At 40.4% G+C, this 22,881-nt stretch overlaps 1 protein-coding gene across 2 annotated transcripts in view; it reads left to right on the top strand.

Moving 5' to 3' along the window:
- The first annotated feature begins 12,727 nt into the window (after positions 1-12,727).
- arhgap5 (Rho GTPase activating protein 5) overlaps positions 12,728-22,881 on the top strand; it is a 47,320-nt gene continuing 37,166 nt past the window's right edge. The window contains exons 1-2 of one of the 2 annotated variants that reach the window (XM_075448803.1): positions 12,728-13,014; positions 18,780-22,722. In XM_075448803.1, coding sequence (XP_075304918.1) covers positions 18,988-22,722 — 3,735 coding nt within the window. In that variant the 5' untranslated portion in view covers positions 12,728-13,014; positions 18,780-18,987. The remainder of the gene's footprint in view (positions 13,015-18,779; positions 22,723-22,881) is intronic. The other variant, XM_075448804.1, reaches the window with a different exon arrangement.

A 22,881-nucleotide genomic window follows, 5' to 3' on the forward strand; every position in this document is an offset into this window, starting at 1 on the left:
ATCAAAATTTGTTTGTTGTCAAATCACTTTACTGTGCACACCTTTCCATCACCCCTGATGACTAATGCTGATGTACCTCTGTCATGATGTCACAATTTTGTCACTTGGCAACTTTTGGAGGGCCTTAGTGAACCACTTTTTCATAATTGTGCCAGTTAGGTGCATCTGCCTTTGTAGCACTTAATCTGCTGCTGTCATGTCAGATAAAATCATCTTCCTCATTGTTTGTCAGGTACAAAATCGGGATAATCTCCCTCACCATCTTACAATTCTCCACAGAGGAATTTTATTTTCTTGAATGATGGAGTTTTGCAGTTTTTCTGCATCTGATAGAGAAATAGAATAGAAATAGAAAAATACTTTATTCATCCCCCAATGGGGGAAATTCAAATTAGTCAAGTATTAATAATAATAATAATAATAATAATAATAATAATAATAATAATAAATGACTAAATAAATAAATCAATTTGAGAAAAACTCAGCAGTCACTGTTATAAAGCCTTATGGCTGTGGGAACAAAGGACCTCCTGAACCTCTCAGTCCTGCAGCGCAGAGAGATGAGCCTCTCACTGCAGCTGCTCCTCTGTCCTGCCAGGATGCTGTGGAGAGGATGTTTATTGTTCTCCAAAACAGAATAGAGAACTGTACCCTGCCAATATATTAATACATATATAGGAATTAAGAAGCAACAATCTTGTGACATACATGGCAACGCAGTTCAATGAGTTGTTCCAGTCTTTTATAGTAGCATAGTAGTATATATTAGTATGTAATTCACACTAATATATTCTATATTAGTAATTTAGAATTTATGCTCAAAACTAGACAGTCTGTCCTAAATCTTCCACTAAGCGTCCTCACTTTTAACCTGCAGGTCTAAGTTATGGAGAATGAAGCATTTGGTGAAGGAAAGTAAAAATATAATGTCCTTATTTGACGATTGGGGTGTAACACCCTTCAACTGATGAGGGGTTGTTTAGATCAAGGATTCTTAGTTACCAGACACACATGAAGTTGAAATCTAGTTCATTACTCAGTCATCAAGATAAAATCAGGAGGAAAAGACCCACAGTCTTAAAAAGTGTCCGTATTAATAAAACTAAGGAGGAGAGAATTAATGAGGCCAGAGGTCCGACAAGCCACAAGATTGTTGCTTCAAATTACGCTAATCTTGACATGCTTTTGCAGAACTTCGCTATATGGCCTGGCTGCAAGCAAATGTTAGAAATGGGATTGCCATGCTCATCATACCTGTTTGAATTAGTACGGGGTCAGCTCCCTCTTTTGGCTCTGACTCGATACTGGTTTGGCTGGCGCCAGTCAGATACTGCTGGGACAGTCTGTTGCAGTTCTGACTGAATTTCCTCTATAAAAGACTGGGGCAACTCATTGAACTGCGTTGCCATGTATGTCACAAAATTGTTGCTTCTTAATTCATGGATAGTTTTACCGTACTTCACTGACAAGACAGAGGCCATCACCATGGAAAAGGTCGGCAAACACTTCAGCCTTAGAAGCCCACTTGAGGGTAACTGAAGCGGCCTGCACACAAGAGATCACAAAAGATAAGAGCTACTGCTCATTATTTAAACACATCTCACATGCACACTTTTCTGCCATATCAAAACAGAGTCAATTCAAGTCAATTGACATAATGTCTAAATAGCTTAATTCACTGTACCTGCACACGGAGACCACAAAAGAGAAGACTACAAGTGTTTTACTGCAAGTGGCTAAATAGACTGGACCAGAGTTGAGACTGACACACCTGTCCTCAATTACAGCCTTTGGCACAGCAACTGTGAAATCCCTCTACCAACACACACACCAAACCACACCCAGTGACAAACAAGGTGAAGGAGAGATAGTATGTGACTGGCATTACAGTTGTACCCTGTTACAGGGAGGTCTCAGATATTACTATTTGTTATTATACGCTTGTTTCCATGTTTAATTTGAGATTTTAGAAGTTTTAGAAGTTTTAGTTTTACTTCAGCAATGTTATACTAAGTGTAAGGACAATAATCTGAAAAAATTACAACCCTTATTTAGCTTACAATTTAATTTGTGGGGCTGCACGGTGAGTGGTGGTTAGCACCGTCGTCTCACAGCAAAAGGGTTCCAGGCTCAATTCCCGGCTGGGGCCTTTCTGTGCAGAGCTTGCATGTTCTCCCCGTGTATGTGTGGGTTTTCTCCAGGTACTCCGGCTTCCTCCCACCGTCCAAAAACGTGCATGTTAGGTTAATTGGTGTCTCTAAATTGTTCCTAGGAATGTGTGTGGTTGTTTGTCTCGTTTGTCTCTGTGTGGCCCTGTGATGGACTGGCGACCTTGTCCAGTCGCCCCAATGACCGCTGGGATAGGCTCCAGGCCCCCCCCCCCCCCTAAACCCGACAGTTGGATTAAGCGGGTGTAGAAAATGAATGGATGGATGGATGGATGGAATTTGTCCATGTTTGAAACTGTATAAAATGCATGCTGTGCTATACTGAGTTATTAAAAACATTCTGTAAAGAATAATAATTTATAAAAAATCTTCACACTAATTTCTGTTGGGGAAAAAGGACATTGTGGCTTGCTTTCACATAACTCCTCACAATTGTGTCGCAGTTGTGTCACACAATTGTACTGCATAAAACAATGCAAACTGGAGAGGAGTAAGGGGCAGACGATGGATATTTAAGTTCGAGTTAATGAGCCACAGGTTAGGAGAATGAACAATCACCGCCCAGAAAAGTGACACACCTTGGTGAAAACAGATTGACAGAGGATGATGGACAAGAATCACAAGAGAAAGAAAAATAAAACAGAAGGAAAGGGAGGCAAATGAAAGAAGGTAAGAGCATTTCTCAATGTATTACGGCAAAATAGCTAGTCTTAAGATAAGCACTTTTCAGTAAAACTAATTGAAAAAAAGGCAAATTGCAAGGGATTCCGGGGTAATAGTAAAATAGTCATGGGTCACGATTTACCCTGTTCCTGATATACTGGCACATCAGAGTAAGAGGCGTGGCAGTTATCATGCCTGGCACATAACGTACAATGTACAGCAGCAGTATGACCATGTCATGCCAGTTAGTTAAGTCTAGGTTCCTGTAATGTTATGTGCCCAAAACATTTGGTAAATTGACTTCCTGAATATACTGAATACCAATCGGGGTTAAATTGAAAAAAAAAGGGGTACAGAAAGTATGACACATCATTTTCATAGTCTTTTATCCTTTATCCCATCTTTAATATGTGCAGGAGAAGACTGTATGCAGTGGTTTGACTATCTCATCAATACAAGATCTTGGCGAAAAATGATTGAATAAGCTTATCAAAACTATGAGTGTTTACTGTTATCAAAGCTGTAGGAAACAAACCATTGGAATGTGTGACTTTTTTTATTTTATTTGGCCAGGTAGTGTCTGTTAACTGTTACAGAGTCACTTTTACATATGCTGCACTGAATTAGTAAAAAATATTCCCCATTTGCATATTCATTGATTTTTGAATACTGAATAGGTCTTATGTATAAAATGATCTACAAGCTATTTTGATAGAAAAGGGAATTATGTCCATGTAAAAAGGAAAAAAAATTAATCTACATATGAACAATGCGATTCTGATGAACATAGATTAGGTTTAGAGTAGTTAATCAATGCCCAGATGAAGTTGAAGTTCTTACTGTAGAAGTGGTGCTGCACTCATAATGGCCAAAATCAAAGATGAGAAAGCAAAATAATTTAGTCAAGTACGCGCACGTAGCAATGGAGATAACATTAATCCTTTGCAGGCTGTCCATGAATGTGGACACTCATCACAATCCAGCCCTCTATAGCTGCATTGCAGACTTGTATCTCCTGCTCTCCTGGGTTTATAAATTGATTTCTGTCTTTCAACCCCCTCTGATGGATTGGTCCCTGGTGGTATTGTTACCTCACCGTTGTAAAATGGCAGCTTTGGAGGAAAAGCTCTCACTCTTCAACACTGATGGGCTGAACAAATTAACAGCATTTTAGATGACAATCAAATTTTGCTTGTGGAAGGACGGAAAACAAACTAGTAAACACAGGCCATCAGCAAAATTAGACTGTGAAGGTTTGTTGGGAATTCATCTGAGGAGAGAAAAAATGGCTTTCCCAGCATTTTCCTTTCTGTATAGATTGAATCACATACATTTCAGGTTTATATGTTCTCACCCATCCCCACTGCATCACTCTTACCTTGGGGAGTGTTTCCTTTCTGAACTGAGGCTCATTAACTCAACACTGCACTCAGGGAATTCACTGGGACCAACAGCCAATATTGATCTCAGTCCAGAACAACTCAAATATAATGAATCATTTTCACTGTGTAGACTTTGTTGTGTAACCACGGCACACCATTATCTAACGGTGTCTGTACTGTTTCTTTTCTTTATAACAACATTCAAATTACAACACTTACAACTTATTCACAAGGCAGTTTTATTAGGCACTGTGAAATAAGCCTGATAATCTTCAAGATGAAAAAATTGCAATGAACTGATGTATTATCTGAAAAACAGGGAAAAACAGAAGCTTCTATTAGGAAACATCACATTCAACCATTGTCTAAACCTGTACCCCTTTTGAGAAACTTTGCAGACAAATTAAATGGGATTTAACATTATTTCCTGTTAGAAAAAACAAACTGATCAAAAAACACGGTAAATCCCCAAATAGAGAGAGTCTGAGCAGGGGGGCAGTTTTAATTTGTATTTGGAGGCCTTGGGAATGGTTCATGGAATATGGTTAATCTAAGATTCATGCCAATGGACAGGATTGTTGAAACTATGAAGGAAGAGACAGAAACAAGATAGATTTAAGGACTGTAGAAACGCACAAAGTATCTGTGTTAACTTTTTTAAAACCTCCTGATTACACTGAGTTCACTCTATTTATATGAATTCTTTCTACTATTTAGCTGCTTCAGCCTGCAGCCCGTGTTGTCTTCATGCTAGCTCACCGAAGAAGCGCTGGTTGTGAAATGGCCAAGAGTCAGTTGATGTCAAAAAGGTTCATTCACTGTCTCGGTTATGGCGGCTTGGAGAGAAGACACATGAACTTGGCTCACAGAGAGATTTCTGAAAGAACAATTATAAAGACGACCGAAAAACAACTATATTATTGCTTCGGACACCTTGGGAGAAGTTGAAAGGAGACTATGCCACCTAAAAATCAGAAACTTGGAAAGCTGTCACTCAAAATGGCGACGCAAACCAACATGGCTAACACTGCAGCTAACAACACAACTAACACAGCTGCTAGAAATGCTACTACTCCAGACAGAAATACAAGCAACACCAGTGCAGCACCTACCAACAACAAAATACTTCAGGCAATTCAGTAGCTGAAAGAAAATTTTAAAGGACGGTTATCATGAAGTTCCTAAACTTCAAAGACCGAGAGAAGACACTGAGGGTGTCCCACAGGTGTTCTATGTTCTCTGTTGAGGTCAGGACTCTGTGCAGGCCAGTAAAGTTCTTCCACACCAAACTCGCTCATCCATGTGTTTACGGACCTTGCTTTGGGCGCTGTCATGTTGGAACAGCAAGGGTCCATCCCCAAACTGTTTCCACAAAGTTGGGAGCATGAAATTTCTTGGTATGCTGAAGCATTCGGAGTTCCTTTCACTGGAACTAAGCAGCCAAGCCCAGCTCCTGAAAAGCAACGCCACGCTATAATCCCCCCTCCACCAAACTTTACGCTTGGCACAATGCAGTCAGACAAGTACTGTTCTTTTGGCAACCGCCAAACCCAGTCTTGTCCATCAGATTGCCAAATGGAGAAGCATGATTCGTCACTCCAGTGGCAGCATGCTTTACACCACTGCATCCGACGCTTTACATTGCACTTGGTGATGTATGGCTTGGATGCAGCAGCTCGGCAATGGAAACTCATTCCATGAAGCTCTCTACGCACTGTTCTTGAGCTAATCTGAAGGCCACATGAAGTTTGGAGGTCTTTAGCGATTGACTCTGCAGAAAGTTTGCGACCTCTGTGCACTATGCACCTCAGCATCTGCCATTTTACGTCATTTTACGTGGCCGACCACTTTGTGGCTGAGTTGCTGTCGTTCCCAATCACTTCCACTTTGTTATAATACCACTGATAGCTGACTGTGGAATGTTTAGTAGCGAGGATATTTCACGACTGGACTTGTTGCACAGGTGACATCCTATCACGGTACCACGCTGGAATTCCCTGAGCTCCTGAAAGCGGCCCATTCTTTCACAAATTTTTATAGAAGCAGTCTGCATGCTAAGGTTCTTGAATTTATATACCTGTGGCCATGGAAGTGACTGGAATACCTGAATTTAATCATTTGGATGGGTGAGTGAATACTTTTGGCAATATAGTGTATTTTGTTTTGTGTATGTCTATATAATAATTGTAAAAGCCAATCAAGGTATTTGTCAAAAAAAAACAGGTATCCCTGGCCTATCCCTTATCTCTTCTTATTGACCCCTCTTTCCTGTCCTTTCAACCCCCAACCGGTCGATTTTACTAAATTTGATTTGATTGGACTATGATTGTATTACTCTGTACTGTTTTCTATTATAACTGGCTTGAATTTGACTGGATCTTTGAAGTGCCTTGTGATAATATTTGTTATAGAAATAAAACTGAATTTAATTTAATTGAAACCCAAAGAGTCTTGTCTATTGCAGACTTACCTCCATAGTCCCCTGACCTCAACCCAAACATATATGGAACACTTGAAGGCTGAGGAAGCCAAGCATTTCTAACATGACAAGCAGTTTTTTATAGAAAATTGTGAGATCATGCTCTGAAAACATGGCTTATCTGGTTTGATTGGAGAAAAGCCAGACATTGTTTGCATCCCTGAGATGAAATCAGCTGCCCCCAAATTTGGAGTTTCCCATATTTGAGTTTTATGATAAATGCATAAAACAGTGTAACTGGTAAAACCTTTTTCACTTCCTACAAATTCTATCCAATTATTTTATTTTGATGTAACATCTTTACCACTGTATATATATAGACACCTGTTTAATGTTGAAAGCCATACATAATATATGTGTTGGTGCTCACTTTGGCAATTAAATGCATGCATATGGTTTTGTAATTGTGCATCTTCAGTTAAAATTCTGATAAAGTTTTTATACACTGCCCTCAACATGCCCTCATTTAATCATACAATGCAAAAATCAATGACGATGCACAATATCCCTGCTCCTGACTGTGAATTATGGCAATAATTGCGAGAAAGACCAAAAAAAAAAAGACCTTAATCAAACAAAGACATCAAGATGCACAGAAAGTATTTATGGTCCCTGAACAGCTGTTTTCTCTATTTTCTTCCATTCATGTTGTTCTCTGGCACTGCTCATGCATGTAGCATTACACACAAGTTTCACTGCAGTAGGCCATTTCTATTTTTATTGTGTCACGCCAAAGGACTTGTGTTTTAAGTTTTATGTTTTAGGTTATGTTTTGGTTTTTCGATCAATGTCTTAGTTTTACAGTCCATGTTTAGTTTTTAGTTTTGCCATGTTTTAGTTTCCCTTCACTTACCAGTTCATTAGTTTCACTCACTTCACCTGTGTTTTTCCCCTCAGCTGTACTCACTCTCCAATCACTCTCAGTCCCTATTTAGTTTCCAGTCTCCCCTTTCAGTTTGCCGGATCTTTGCCATATTTGTTTAACTTGTTTGCCATACTTACCTGACCTGTTTGTTGACTTACCCATGTTACCTGTGTTGCTCATGTTCTTTGTCACTTGCCTGCCAAGCTAAGTATTTATTTATTTATGCCATGCCAAGTTCTTTGTTTATTTTGTCACAGTTAGTTTTTTGAATCCGGCTAAACCGCGCCTTTCGTTTGAACTTTGTTTTTTCTTATAAATAAATCCAGTTTCCTTTTTTGAAAAGTCTGCATCCGTGTCCTACCTTCACCTTCCCCACACCCCAACGTGACATATTGCAATCAGTCTGATTGCTTCACACCTTCCTAAAAAGATTGTCACAATCCTTCATAGTGGGATATTCTTGAAAACAGAATTTTCAAATGGTCAAACAACTTATTAGGCCACTTAAAGGTAGGGTAGGAGATACTGGATTTTGAGTCCAGCGAAGCTGCATTTTGAAAATACACCGGTAAAAAGTCCCAACCCTTTTCTTCACTTTCCCCCCGAAGGCACGCCTCTAGAGTACATGAACGAGCACGAAGGTGCACGAGCGCTGTTCTGACAGCAAGCATCGATCGTTGCCGTATTTAGTATTTAATATTTAGTATATGATAACTATACGTTTAATAATACTAGGTGCTAGCCAAGCTGGCTCTAGTTTAGCTTCCTGCCAAGCTTCTGGACGCGTAATTCGTTCACGGAGCAGGGTACGCGCACAGGGGGAAGGAGGGGGAGGGAGGAGCAGATTGCAGTTTGATAGACGGCATCAGTATCCAATCATTGTGAACGGTCCGTTCACAATGATTGGATACTGTTTTTCCTAGATTGTACGTTCTAGAGGCCACTAAAACCCCTGCTTCCGAGCAGTAAACACCGTAACAGGTGCGGCTATCGCTAGGTGGCTAGGGAGTGCTCGGTTTGCTCTTCGGTCTGCACTGTTTTACATTGGACGCATTGATATCAAGGGAGGCAAAAATAGCGCCAAGCGAAGTGAGGTCTGACTTTTTCCAGGACAACATTTTGTGATGCAAATGTATTACTCTTTTGAACGGATATTTTTTTGAGAAGCAAAACGCTTTATTTTTTTGACCCTAGCCAACTAGCCGGACTACCTTCGTGGAACGCAAAACTCAGCTGGGATTCGGCTCACAGGACGCAGCGGGGGGTAAGTCAATGTTCATAAATGATATTGCTATATGGGATGTCATACAGCTTCATGTCAAAAGAGGCGAACTATCCCTTTAAGGTGCTGTTTACACATACCCGGGTATTTTGATAAATGAAGACCTTTCCCTTCGTTTGTGCCTTTCGTTAATACACAAATGGAGTTTTTTCCTCCGAAAACGAAGCTAAAAAAAAACTCCGGCAAAAGTGGAGATTTTTTAAAAACTCCGTTTAGCGTTTGTGTGTAAACTGGTTGAAAGAGACAAAAACGGAGTTTTGGGAATGGAATGAGGAGTTGTCGTCATAGTACAGAGCCCCACCCCTATCCGCCATGTTGGAAGGATGCTAGCGTAAAAACGCCATTCTCTCCGTCCATTGTTTATCTGGCAAGCATGGAGGTACTAGCAGCATTTCTGTTGTTGAGAGCTATACTCGCTTGTGTGATTTTGAAAATTACAGTCATACAATGTATTGAACAACAAAGACATTTTTCACGGCTGTAGCAGTTTTATAGTCCAGCGCAACGTGTAAAAGTAGCTCAGTCTCGCTGTCAGTCCACACACATGAGCCTGGCGCCATATTTTCTTCTTGAAAAGGATCCGGAAGTTCTTCCTGTCAGCGGTTCTCTATTAGGCTTCTGATTGGCTTGTGTGGAATTCTCATTGTTCTAACACTGCCACCGTCAGGCTTGGCGTAATTTAACAGCTCTTGATAACGTATTTATGCGGATCAATGTAGACGTGTTTTTTTTTAAAAACGGGGCTGTGTGCATCTAGTTTTTTTTGCAAACAAAGGTTAGAAAATATGCGTTTATCAAAATACCTGGGTATGTGTAAACAGCACCTAAGCCATACTCTCCATATATCTGAGCTTCGAGCAGCCGTTGCTTAAAGGAAAAAACAAAGAACAAAAAAAAAGGATACTTGGAGTTCATCAAAACAAATCTGGGAGAATAAAAAATATCATAAAAAGTAAAGTCACTGTGGTCAGATGAGACTAAAACTGAACTTTCTGGCCATCAAGGAAAACAGCACAAGTGGCTTTTCATTGGCAGGGTCTTGGATATTACTCAGAACTGAAGGATTTAACATTATTGTACACAAGCAGAATACATATAGCAGAAAGAGATGGAGAAGTATTGTATGGGGGAATGGGAAAAATTTTAATACAAACTCATAGAGATTTACAGCTGCAACTGCTAGAAAAGGGTGTTCTATATATGTATTGCTTGTTTCATGATTAGAAGTATTTTAAAACATTCAAGTGGTAGACATGGTGTGTTGATCATCTCCTCAAAAATATATTTCAATTTCAAGTTGTAAGGCAATGAAATAAGAACATTTTTGAAGAATAGGTTAGTACTTTTCAAAAGCATTGTAGCATGTGGTCACAGTTAAAGGGGCAACTAGAATGGCACATTCTAAGGGAGAATTCCAAAAATTAAACAGGACTATATTATCATGCACAGCCATCTTATTCAAAGGATAACTAAGGTAATCTGCCAAGATCAGTAGAGTTTACAATAGAGTAGCAAACAGGTAGATCTGTTGATTATCATGAGTGGGCCATTTACCATTGACACAATTGCAGATTGTTGATTGTACAAAATGGGGCATCTTAGCATGAAAATGATCCTGCTTACCTTTTGAGTTGTAGAAAATAGTTACGATGTGCTATTTAGTTATCATAAAAGACAGTTTGTGGGATCCAATTTATCAAATAGACTCAAACTTTTACATATGAGTTGTAATACTTAAATGTTCAGTTTAAATATATTTGAGACTGTTGTCTTTTTATGGTTCAGGCTCATCACTTATATGTGCTTTCAGTTAAATTACCTATAGGATCACTGCCAATATCCTGTTGCTGGAGACCACAGAGCACATCAGCCATGCCGAACAGGTAAGATTTGTTTTTCAAAGCATGGGGGATAACCACAACAGTATCAGGGATCCTGTAATTCTGTGGCTTATCAAGGAATTTCTTTACTCTAGGGTTAGGGTTAGGGTCTGTATTACATTGTATGGTTCACACAATAAAATTATTAGAGTCAAGAACGAGCCCATCGAGGAGCCCAGTTTTCACACAGCACCGTAATTAAAATGTCAATTTATTGTCTTTATCATTTTAGTCTATCATATGTGTAGATACTAGCTTGATATATTTCCCACAAAGTAATTGATCGATTGATAATTAATACATAATACATGGTGACCAGAAATTTAAAGAAACGCAACTGAAAGTGTTCACTAAGTTCATGAAGCAGGGTGCATTTCACTTCACTTCCAGCACAACAAATGTAAAAAGGTTATATTTCATAATTGGCTGTATTTATTTGTATAATACTGTTTTTTTTTTAAATATGGCCATGATTTAGTTCACCTATAAAATCTATTAATGACAGAAAATCAATGTTTTAGATATCTTACTTTCCAATCTTAAAAACAAGTAATCTGAATGTCCATCCATCCATGCATAAGAAAAACATGCAAACTCTACACAGAAAGTACCCAGCCGGGATTCAAACCAGGAAGCTGCTTGCTGTGAGGCAACGGTGCTTACCACCACACCACGGTGCAGCCCCAACTGAATGTCGGACAAAGCTTGAAATGTTGTCAACACATCCACTGATTGATGGCAAATATTCGCCTTACTTCAACCTGCAATCAATTTATAAGTCAATCACTCTATATTTTCAAAAACACACAAAAAATGTGTTGAATACTGAGATATAATGTGTGTATCATAGAGCCTTGTGTATATTTTGAGAATAAACTGGCCTAAGATTTACAAATGTGATGCCATTGCATCAACTTGAAAAAGAAAACCTGCGATGCAGTCTCTGCTTTTGGGAATACAGCGGTCCAGGGTTTCAGTCTTCTGATGGAGATGCTTAATATCAAAAGATGTGAAACGTGTGTTCACTAAGACCGACAAACATGAATAATTCAACTGTTTTATTCTGTTTGAACACTGAACATTGACATTTCTATGTACAGTACTTTAATATATATATATATATATATATATATATATATATATATATATATATATATATATATATATATATATATATATACTTACAGCCACTTGTCATCATCCAATCTCAAATTATGTGGTTCAAGTCAGTGCAATTTTATCTCACAGTGACTTTTAAAATCAAGAAATCAATTCACTGCTACAAGGAGGACCAGAGTAGGGGGTGGAAAAAAAAAGACCCCCCTACCAAACGCCCTGGGTTTTGATCTGGGGAGTCTGGATGAGTCCACGTTCAAAGCTTTTTGTCTCTTTGTCTTGTTCCTTTCTGTGCAGTTTTTGCAATGTGACTGTTGTCCTGCTCTTCTGTAGTGCTATGTGCACAAGGAGATTCTGGTGGGTGGTCAAACGTGAAAAAAAAAAGAAAAAGAAAAATTCGAGATGATTAAATGATCATAATTATGGCAATTCAGTAGTCCTTCACTCTCTTTCAAAACATGCTGAACCATATCCATATCTAGACAAGCTGGATGGATACAAGATATTTCACTCTTCCCTATTGGTGATCTTTTAGTATGTTGAATGAGTCTTCAGTTTCTTACCTGAATCTGTACTCTGGTGGCACAAGCAATATTTTTCCTTATCTTAAATACACTAAATGTTTTATACAGACCCATTCCATAATACATTTTATGTGTGCACTTAAATAACTTAATTTTACATTCTTTTCACCAGTAACATAACTTGCTCCTTCACTGTGCTTGTGTTGGGTTAATTTCAATACGGTAAAGGGGCCCTCACTTATGAGCCAAAATGAATATGGGATGAGAAAGGGACAGGTGTGGATCGAAAGATCGGGAGCAGGGATGGGCCGAGCGACGTAGACACAGAGAGGGGGGAGCTGAGGAGAGAGAGAGAGGGAGGGAGTCGCCATTACCGCTTGGTAGTGCTGCTGAGAGGAGGAGGGAGCTCACATAGGCAGGTTTCAGCTTTCAACGCATACCATACTAACAGCACCAAAGTACACTAAAATACGGGCACATCGGCCATTTGGGACTTAAGTGGACTACACCTCCAACTCAACCAGGCTTTGGATTTTGTCGGCGGGCTCCATGCGCGCGGACTTTGGATAGTGAAAAGGAATTTTTGCCTTTGAATGTGGGAATGCTTCATCCTGTTTTCCGTGGTATGTGGATCTGGGAGCGACCATGTTATTAGGTGGGTAGGGGAATGTATCTGAACTGACTTCATGAGCTCAACCAGCACTCTTCTGCGGGCGAAAGCTGCCCACACGATTACACCCCACCGAGTTCAAAGAGACCATTGTGGGTGCATGATCTGGTTTGTAAAATTTGCCTTGCTTGTGCTTTTTCACCCGAGTAATCCCAAAGTAGGCTGTTGCTAACGTTAGCTATGAGCTAACTCACCCTCTTGGCATGTTAGCCTAACAGTGCTTGGCTAACGTTAGCTAGCGGGGATTGGAAAGGTGGGATTTTTCCTCTCCTGGAACATCAGGGCCAAATCAGGCCGAACTGGGCTTCGTACTCTCTGTCTAGGATACATTTGCAACCTTAGTATAAAACCAAGCTAGTTTGCGCAATGGGGCACTGACGTATTAACTTGCCTCGAGCGTCTATTAGTCTTAATTCTAGTGAAACGAACTCGTTACCATGAACTCTAACCTGCACAATTGTTTGCGGAGGCACCTTTTTCCACTGGGTTATTTAATATCTCAGGTGACATTCGCCCTTTTTACTTCATTTAGTTACATTTTTGTAATTTGTACAAAGGGTACATCTTCAAAAATCTGTCAAGAAATTTCATATCCTTAACTATAGCGCTGATATCCGAGTTCAAAGTCTCCACACGGTTAAAGGCAATTTAATTGTTACTGACTTTGTTTGGTAGTTGCTACGTTCGCGTCAGGGATGGATGCATGGAGGGTCAAATCCAAGAGTTCCACTTGGAGGATTATTGAATTTCCCCGTCATGTAACAGGGCGTGTTTACACTTAAACAGCCTAACGACTCATCCGTGATGAGTTGGAACCGCATTTGTCACTAACTGTTTACGGACTCTAAACAGGGATTGAAAAGAACAAACAAAAAAAAACTAACGCAGGCAGTCAGGCGGGTCAGTGGGTTTGTCTTGCAGTTTTAGCCCCGCATCCCATTTTCGTGGACTCGGGCTGCTGCGGCACCCCTTTGCCAAACTCTTTAAAGGGGTAGTTCTCCTTTTTTCAGTAGACCCGTTCTGATGATTTTTATTTGAGACTTTGCAAAATGTCCTCCTGCTTAGTTACAGAAATTGTTGAAGCCATCAGTTATTAGTGGGGCCCATTTGTATTGAAAAACAGCCATTGTTACTTTGCTTTAGTACTGTTGTGTTGATCATTTTTATCACTGCCATGAGTTATAGGGCTTTTCTCTGAAGGCTTTGTGCACATTGGGCTGTTTGTGAAAGAAAGGGTATGATTAGCTTCCTGGTACTTGAAATGAAATACGACTCGATGGCTGTTTTACTTCAAGGAAATTGAAATAATGTTTTGTTGTATAAAAGTTGTCAAATTTCTCAAAATAGGGAAACTTTCCTGTTCATTCTTCTGTTTGACAACCAAACATTTTCTAATACTTGGAAATTCATCGGTATGCATAAACATGTCTAAACAGCTCTACATCTGTGTTTTTGTGCCAATACAAAATCTATTATTATTGGCACAATGCTAAATGTGCCTCCAAATATTTAGTACTCGTATCAGCTATTGCACGGCATATGAGGGAATTGGTACTGACACGCCTGCTGGTGATTGTATCATTTGGCCTATAAGCTGTTGTTCTTACATCACTGACACCTTGGGAAGGGGAATTCATAGTACATTAGAATTCATGCTGAGCTTTGAGTCTACCCTGAGTTTTGAGGAGAGTATTTTATGTATATTTATTTTTTTCAAAAACTTGAATTATGCTTCAAAGTTTCTCTAAGAAAACTTATATCAGGCAACAACACAGTTTGTTATGTAAGTTCTCTCTGCAGAAAGTCAGTAATACCAAAGGTGGATTTTAAATGGAAATTACAAGCATGTTTTAGTTGAGCAGTTTGACCGTCAACAGAAAAGTCCTTTATTATACAACAATGACCATGTAACTAAAAAGTCTGGGTGAAGCAACATTGTTCATATTATGTCTGTACTCACTTGCAGCAAACTGTCTTTTGAGCAGATTGTTAAAGCCTCGTCACCTTTTGAAAACAACATTTGGGAAGTTCAAACTTTTTTCCGTGTTGTGTTTCGATGCTTTGTATCACAGCTATAGTTCCGCTGATTGTCGTCGAAATTTGAAACTTCATTATGTACCTTTTGTGCACTGGCAGCTGATGAATTTCAGTCAGCACAGTTGAGTTGAGCTGCGGTTACAGCTCACCGTGGCCATTTAATTTGACCACCATCACTGTCCCAGTAGACCTGCTCAGGAGGGGAATCGAGTTATTGATTGAGGCATGTCCTACAAGACTGAGAGAGTAAATGTTTAAGACATTATGCTGCTTCTAACTTTCTCTGTTGGAGATGATTTTACATGAAAGTGTAGCCAGGTACACTTCAGAGGTGTTTGAAGTTACTTGAAGAGGGATTTTGTCCCATGATGAACTTTGGAACATATTCAGAGCAACAAGGTTCACTTGAGTCTGGCTGCGTGGGAATGATTCGATTCCCCGATTTTCAGAAGCTGTATGTTTGTATGTTTTCGGTCCGATTAACATGTATTTTAAAGAGCGATTTTAGTTAGAGTAACACAATGTTTTTGTTTTTTTTTCAGCGCCATATAAATATGCTTAGTCACTGATCAAGTTGAGTGAGAAATCCAGTGAGGCAGGGTGAATATATTTCCACCGTTGTCATTTCTCCTTCATTATTTACTGTAAGCACAGAGAACAACATGTGTTTGGGAAGTTCTTTTTTTTTTTTTTTTCTCAGGCTTCATAGCTCACGCTTGTGTTTTAGGAGGCAGTTTGTATTTTGCTTTGGTTTTGATTAATCTCTTCCTGTAGGAAGAGAGTTGTCTGCACTACACTCATTATAAATCAGCGGTGCCTCATTTAAAACGGACAGGGCACTCCTCCATGGTAAATCCCCACTTTTGGATTTAATCCAGAAAAATAGCATATTTTTATTGACAATTCCAGGTTGATGAGTTGAAAAGAGTTGATCATTTTTGGCTGAGTGTTGTGCTGTGTTTTAGGGTTTAGCAGTATTTAGTCTTTTCTAAAACCGGCTTGCCAAGTGATACTTTAATCCCCCCCTGCAACCTGGACGTGAATGGAATAATCATGATGCACAGGCCTACTTTTAGCTGTTAGCGCTGCACAAATGCAGTGTGAGCTCTGATGTTGGCAGCTAACATTAACAAGACTATCACAGACCCCATCTAGATGTTCACATTATGCAGCTAATTGGCTAGCACCACCGCTGTTTCTCTATTTATACGGGTTCACTTTCATTCCTGAGACTTCTGTTGAGCCTGTGTATTGACGGCATGCTGATTATAAAGTAAATTGTTTGATAATGGCTGACAAAAAAGCAAAACTGATGCTTTTATGTGAGTCATTGATCTTTTCAAATAGTGCTGTATGAATAAGAAGTAGTTCCACCTTCATAATCACTTGTTTACACCAAAGAAATGAAGGAATTGAAAAGATTTAAGTTTTTGTCATTTTGGTGAAGTTTGCACATTTTTCCTGATACTAGTAAGAAGAGGAGCTCAGTTTACTGTTTAATATCATGATGCTTTTTTGTGCTAGACAGTGGCCCAATCCCAATTCCTTTCCCTGGCTCTATCTCACTTTGCATTCCGCCTGGGAGGGTAGGGTGTCATTTTTCTTTTGGGACTCAAGTGAATGTGGTATGAACCATTCAACCGGGATGTAAGGGGCCATTTGGACAGATAGATGACCTTTACTCCTTGGTCCAAAAAGAAAAGGAACGCCCTAGCTTATTTAGAAAGAAAAACGGAGGGTGAGGGCCAAGGGGAGGAATTGGGATCAAGCTATTCTTGCCATTTCAAAGTCAACAGTCAATTAATATTTGAACACAAGCAAGGTTGTTCGTGAGTTAATGATGAGAAACAAATGTTTTTGCCCTCAAGGAAGAATACCATGTCAGTTCTGATGTGCATCACCTGTTCCCAAGCTGAGATGTATTTCTCTGTGGCTTTCTGCTACATTCAGGAGCGGCACATGTAACTGCATAGAAGCTGTTATAGTAGCTCGTCATTACTTTGTAAACCTGACGGACTGGTTGGTTGGTTGTCTTTTTATTTTTTTGTTACATTATTAACAAATGTCTTGGGTGTGTTTAAGGGGCTCCAATTGTAGACACGGTGAGACCATTTTCAGTTTTTTTTTTTTTTTTTTTTTTTTTTTTGACCTAGGGATGTTACAAAGCACGTTTCCCTGACTTGTTCCTTGTTTTCCACTGATACAGTATTCTTCTCTAGACTTTTTTGATAAATTTCATACACCTTTCACACGTTTTTGATCTGTACTCACCAACCCCCACAGCCCACACACTCAGGTGACATTATCACCTTGGCCTCTATAAACAGTCGGGGAAAGTTATTGCTTAATGCTGATGAACTAGATTACTTTACTGGTGCAGTTTCTCAGGCTCAACATGCTGCTAAGACTCACACAGGCAGATTTATTGGCTGGTTGCCATCATTCTGTGAAAAACAACAGAAGTCTTTCTGCAGTCGTTAGTTATCTACCTCTAGTAAAGTTATTTTGGGGTTCAGACATATTTGACTGTTGCAGCCCCACATATTACTGATATAAAGATTGCAGTTGTCAGTTAGTTGTTGGCATTTACAGTGTATACAGTCGGTAATTGCATATACTGATATCAGTGTAAAATTTTATTTTACCTGGTTGCTAGTGTTAAACAAGCAGCAACGTAATTCTACAAGCAATGAATGCTACAAAGCAGGTTTCATTACTGTGACCAAAGTGGCGGACAAAATGTATTAAGACCAGAATAGGCATAATAATCAGCACAAAAATGTAGCCTGAGGATGTGCTGCTGATGATAGCAAATCTAAACTGATTGAGCTTCGATGTTTCCTTCTCATAGCAAAGCAAATAATTTCTAGGTCAGTGCTCGTCAAAGGGCTGGAGTTGCATGCCATTTTTATCTTGGCTCATCACAAATTGGTTGAAAGCACTCCATTTTTCTCTGCAAGGGAAAAGTGACATTGCTGAGCACAGTACATGAGTGAATTACTCTCCCATTTCATATATCAATGTTACTGTCATATTCAGGTTTTTGCCCTCTGATAAGACCAGTTTGACTTGGCAGTAAAAAAAAAGAAAGAAAGAAAATCTGCTTTTTCACTTGAAATTACTGAAGACTTGCAACCCTTTTTTAATTCAATTTTCAATTCATTTTTATTTATATAGCGACAAATACAACAAATGTCATCTCAAGGCACTTAAATAATAAAGTCCAATTCAAGCCAATTGAAATTCAATTCATTGTAATCATAATTATTTACAAAATAATCCAATTAATTCTTATAGAGCCAATTCAAAAACAATTTCCTAGCTAAGGAATCCAACAGATTGCACCGAAACATTATGAACCTTCTCTGGGAGGGTTTTAAGACCAGCATATCTTATAAATAATACACAAATGGAAATTCTAAAACCTTATGAATCTTTAAATATTTTGAAAATCTAATATTTCTCATGTCCATGTTATAATGTTTAATAATCTAGTAACTATGTAATTTCCAGATAAACATCATGTTAAATTTTTTTGAATGAATACATATTCCATGCACTTGTGTCTGAAGATGTCATAATGGGCTTTGCAGAGATGTACAGAGTCACGTGTATTATTTTCAAAATTAAGTACTCTGAGGACAAGTTAGTCTAGATATTCATTCTTTATGTTTGAAGTTTCTTTTCCTAACTGTGAATTTCATATCTTGCAGGGAGGTGATGAAAGGAGAAGCTGGCTGCTCTATCCCAGCTTGAAGAATACCCAGGATAGAAACCTAGAGAGATAGAGAAAAAACATTCAGTGGAACAAAGGGGAAATTAAAATGGCAGTGCCTCTGACCCACTGACAAGCAGAACTGGAATGATATCTTGACCTTTTTTCCTGAAAGTAACCAAGTTAGCGATGAGTGGGGCGATATAATGGCCAAGAACAAGGATGCACGCCCCCCAACATTCGCTGTTAGTGTGGTTGGCCTCTCGGGGACAGAGAAAGAGAAGGGCAACTGTGGTGTTGGGAAGTCCTGCCTATGCAACCGATATGTGCGTCCTGATGCAGACAATTACTACTCTGAGCACACTTCAGTACTCAGCACAATAGACTTTGGTGGACGTGTAGTCAACAATGACCACTTCCTGTACTGGGGGGAGGTTTCCCATCGAGGGGACGAAGGTTTGGATTGTAAAATCCAAGTCATTGAACAAACTGAGTTCATCGATGACCAGACGTTTCTTCCCCATCGGAGTACAAACTTGCAGCCATACACCAAACGAGCTGCAGCGAGCAAGCTTCAGTCTGCAGAGAAGCTTATGTACATCTGCACTGACCAACTGGGTTTGGAGCAGGACTTCGATCAGAAGCAGATGCCTGATGGGAAACTGAGCATAGATGGTTTTTTGCTTTGTGTTGATGTCAGCAAGGGCTGTAATAGGAAATTTGATGACCAAATGAAGTTTATCAACAGCCTTTACTCTCAGATTGTCAAGGCAAAAAAGCCCATTGTTGTCGCTGCCACAAAAAGTGATGAGTGTGTGGACCAGCATCTGAGGGACCTGCAGGCCTTTGTTGCTAGCAAGAAGAACCTGATGCTAATTGAGACGTCAGCACGCTCTAATGTCAACACAGAGCTCTGCTTCAATTACCTCATCCAGCAGCTGGATAAAACGAGAGGAAAGCCAAAAACTCTGCCATACCTGGAGGCCTATAAAATCCAACGACAAATTGTTGCCTCAGCAACAGATAAATTTGAGAAACTGATGATGCACACAGTTAGAGATTACCACACCACATGGAAAACGGTGGTAAATAATCTGAAAGGCCAACCAGACTATGATGAGTTCATCACTTTGGAGGGCTCTAAGAAAGCACGTAGCATGTTCACAAAGCACATTGCACAACTGAAGCAGGAGCACATTAAGAGGAGGAGGGAAGAGTACATGACAACACTGCCAAAAACCCTAAACAATCTTTTCAATAACCTGGATGAGGTTGAACATCTCTCATGGCATGAGGCACAGAGTGTAATCCGCAACCGGCCGGATTTCCAGTACTGGTTTGTGGTACTGGAGCAAACACCATGGGATGAGACAGACCACATTGATAACAGCGACCGCAGGATACCCTTTGACCTCCTTGATACACTTAATGCAGAGAGAATTTACCATAGCCATGTCCAGCACCTGCTGTCGGAGAAACGAAGGGTAGAGATGAAAGAGAGGTTTAAGAAGACACTGGAAAGAGTTCATTTTATCAGTCCAGGGCAGTCTTGGGAGGAAGTCATGTGTTTTGTCATGGAAGATGAGGCCTACAAGTACATCACAGAATCAGATAGGAGGGATGTTTACTGTAGACATCAGCAGGAAATAGTTGAAAGGGCCAAAGAGGATTTTCAGGAAATGCTTTTTGAGCATGCTGAACTATTTTATGACTTGGACCTGAATGCAACCCCCAGCTGTGACAAGATGTCTGAAATTCACAATGTCCTGAATGAGGAGCCCAGATACAGAGCGCTGCAGAAACTTGCCCCAGATAGAGAGTCACTTCTCCTTAAACACATTGGGTTTGTTTACCATCCCACTAAGGAGACATGCCTGAGCGGGCAGAACTGTGTAGATCTGAAAGTGGAGCAAGTTTTGGCAAACCGTCTTGTGCAGCTTGATCATGGACGCTCTAATCTCTACTATAACAGTGCCAACGTTGATAAGATCAACCTCTGCCTTCTGGGAAAGGAGGGTCTCTCTCAAGAACTAGCCAATGAGATCCGAGCTCAGTCCACAGATGATGAGTATACCCTAGACGGTAAAATTTATGAACTGGACCTTCTTCCTGTGGATGTTAACTCCACATTGCTTTTCAGCCACACATGGTTAGCTTCTTTCAAGCCACATGGTTGCTTCTGTGTGTTCAACTCCATTGAGTCGCTCAACTGCATTGGTGATTGCATAAGCAGGATCAGGGCGGAGATAGGACAGAGTCGACGAGATCGATTTGGTCAGCCACTTCCTTTCATTCTCATTCTTGCTAATCAGAGAGACAGTGTTTGCAAAAACATACCTATCCTGAGGCACCAGGGCCAACAGCTGGCAAACAAGTTGCAGTGCACCTTTGTTGACATTCCCTCTGGGGCCTTTCCTCGTAAATTCACAGAGTTCCAAATTAAGCAAGGGCTCCGAGCAGTGCTGGAGGGGTTAAAACATAACTTTGATGTCTTTGCCCCTCTGCCCTGTATCAAAGATATGACAGAGATGGATCTTAGAATAGTCATGTGTGCAATGTGCTGGGATCCTTTCAGCGTTGACCTCATCCTCTCACCTTTCCTAGACTCTCATTGCTGTAGTGCTGGACAGCCAGGTCAGAGCAACACACTCATACTGGACAAGATCATTGGGGACAGTCGGAGGAGGATCCAGGTCACTGTCCTTTCCTACCACTCTGCTATTGGTGTCCGTAAAGATGAGTTGGTGCATGGCTATATTCTGGTTTACTCTGCCAAACGCAAGGCTTCAATGGCGACCCTGCGGGCATTTTTGGCTGAAGTCCAAGATGTCATCCCTGTTCAGATGGTGGCAATCACAGACAGCCAGGCGGACTTCTTTGAGAATGATGCCATCAAAGAATTGATGACAGAGGGGGAACACATTGCCACAGAGATTGCAGCCAAATTTACAGCACTCTATTCACTTTCACAGTATCATCGACAGACAGAGGTTTTTACACCCTTCTTCAATGAAGTTTTAGACAAGAAGCCAAACATCGAAAGTTCTTTCCTGTTTGACAGCTCATCACGTGAGTGCACCACTGGAGCCAGTGAAGATGTCTTCCCGACATCTCCCCATAGCCATTCCCCGGCTTACAACCCCTATTACCCAGAATCGGATGACGATAATGAGGCCCCCCCGCCTTACAGTCCAATTGGTGACGAGGTTCAGCTTCTCCCTACACCCAGCGAGCGAGCCAAGTACCGGATTGACCTAGAGGGGAATGAATACCCTGTCCATAGCACACCTGTTGGAGACCACGAACGCAACCACAAAGTGCCTCCCCCTGTCCGACCCAAACCAATCCTTCCCAAGCCTAATGTGAAAAAGCTGGACCCCAACCTGCTGAAAACCATTGAGGCTGGCATGCGAAGCAATCGTAGGCTGCCGCGAGGCCCAGCTACACACTCTGAAGATGTGGAGGCATCAGACAACTATGCAGACCCTGTGGACACTTTGCTTAGGTCCAGAGGGTACCACAACGATGACATATATGCTGTTCCTGATGATACACACAGCCGTCTGGTCAAAATTAGAAACTCCTTTGGTGGGTTACACGGTCTCCATGCAGGAGGAGAAGAGGAGAATGGATTTGATCGTAAGTCTCAGGCTGGAAGGCGACCATCAAAATACAAGCACCGTTCTAAAATCTTATTCAGTAAAACAAAGGCCTACCAAAGACGATTACACTCTGACAGTGATGGTGAGGAGTCATGCCCTGCCACACAGAAAAAGAAAAAGGGAAGAGCCCATAGGGGCAGCGAAGAGGACCCGCTTCTCTCCCCGGCTGACCCTTGGAAGGGTGGTATAGATAATCCTGCCATCACATCTGACCCCGAGCAAGAGGACAAGAAGATGAAAAAGAAAAAGGCAGCCAAGACACCAAAGGAACCGAAAAAGGTGAGTCTTCTCTATTTTGGTACATTGGCAGAATATTAATGCAGGGTTCTTCCATTTTATACATTTAATAAACTGCATGTTTTGAAAATGCTATTAAGCAAGAAGTAAGACCATTTAAATGAAGTGGTGAATATCTCGATAGAGAAGAGAGTGTATATA

This window comes from Odontesthes bonariensis, chromosome 17, assembly GCF_027942865.1.
Source record: "Odontesthes bonariensis isolate fOdoBon6 chromosome 17, fOdoBon6.hap1, whole genome shotgun sequence".
Classification (NCBI taxonomy): Eukaryota; Metazoa; Chordata; class Actinopteri; order Atheriniformes; family Atherinopsidae; genus Odontesthes; species Odontesthes bonariensis.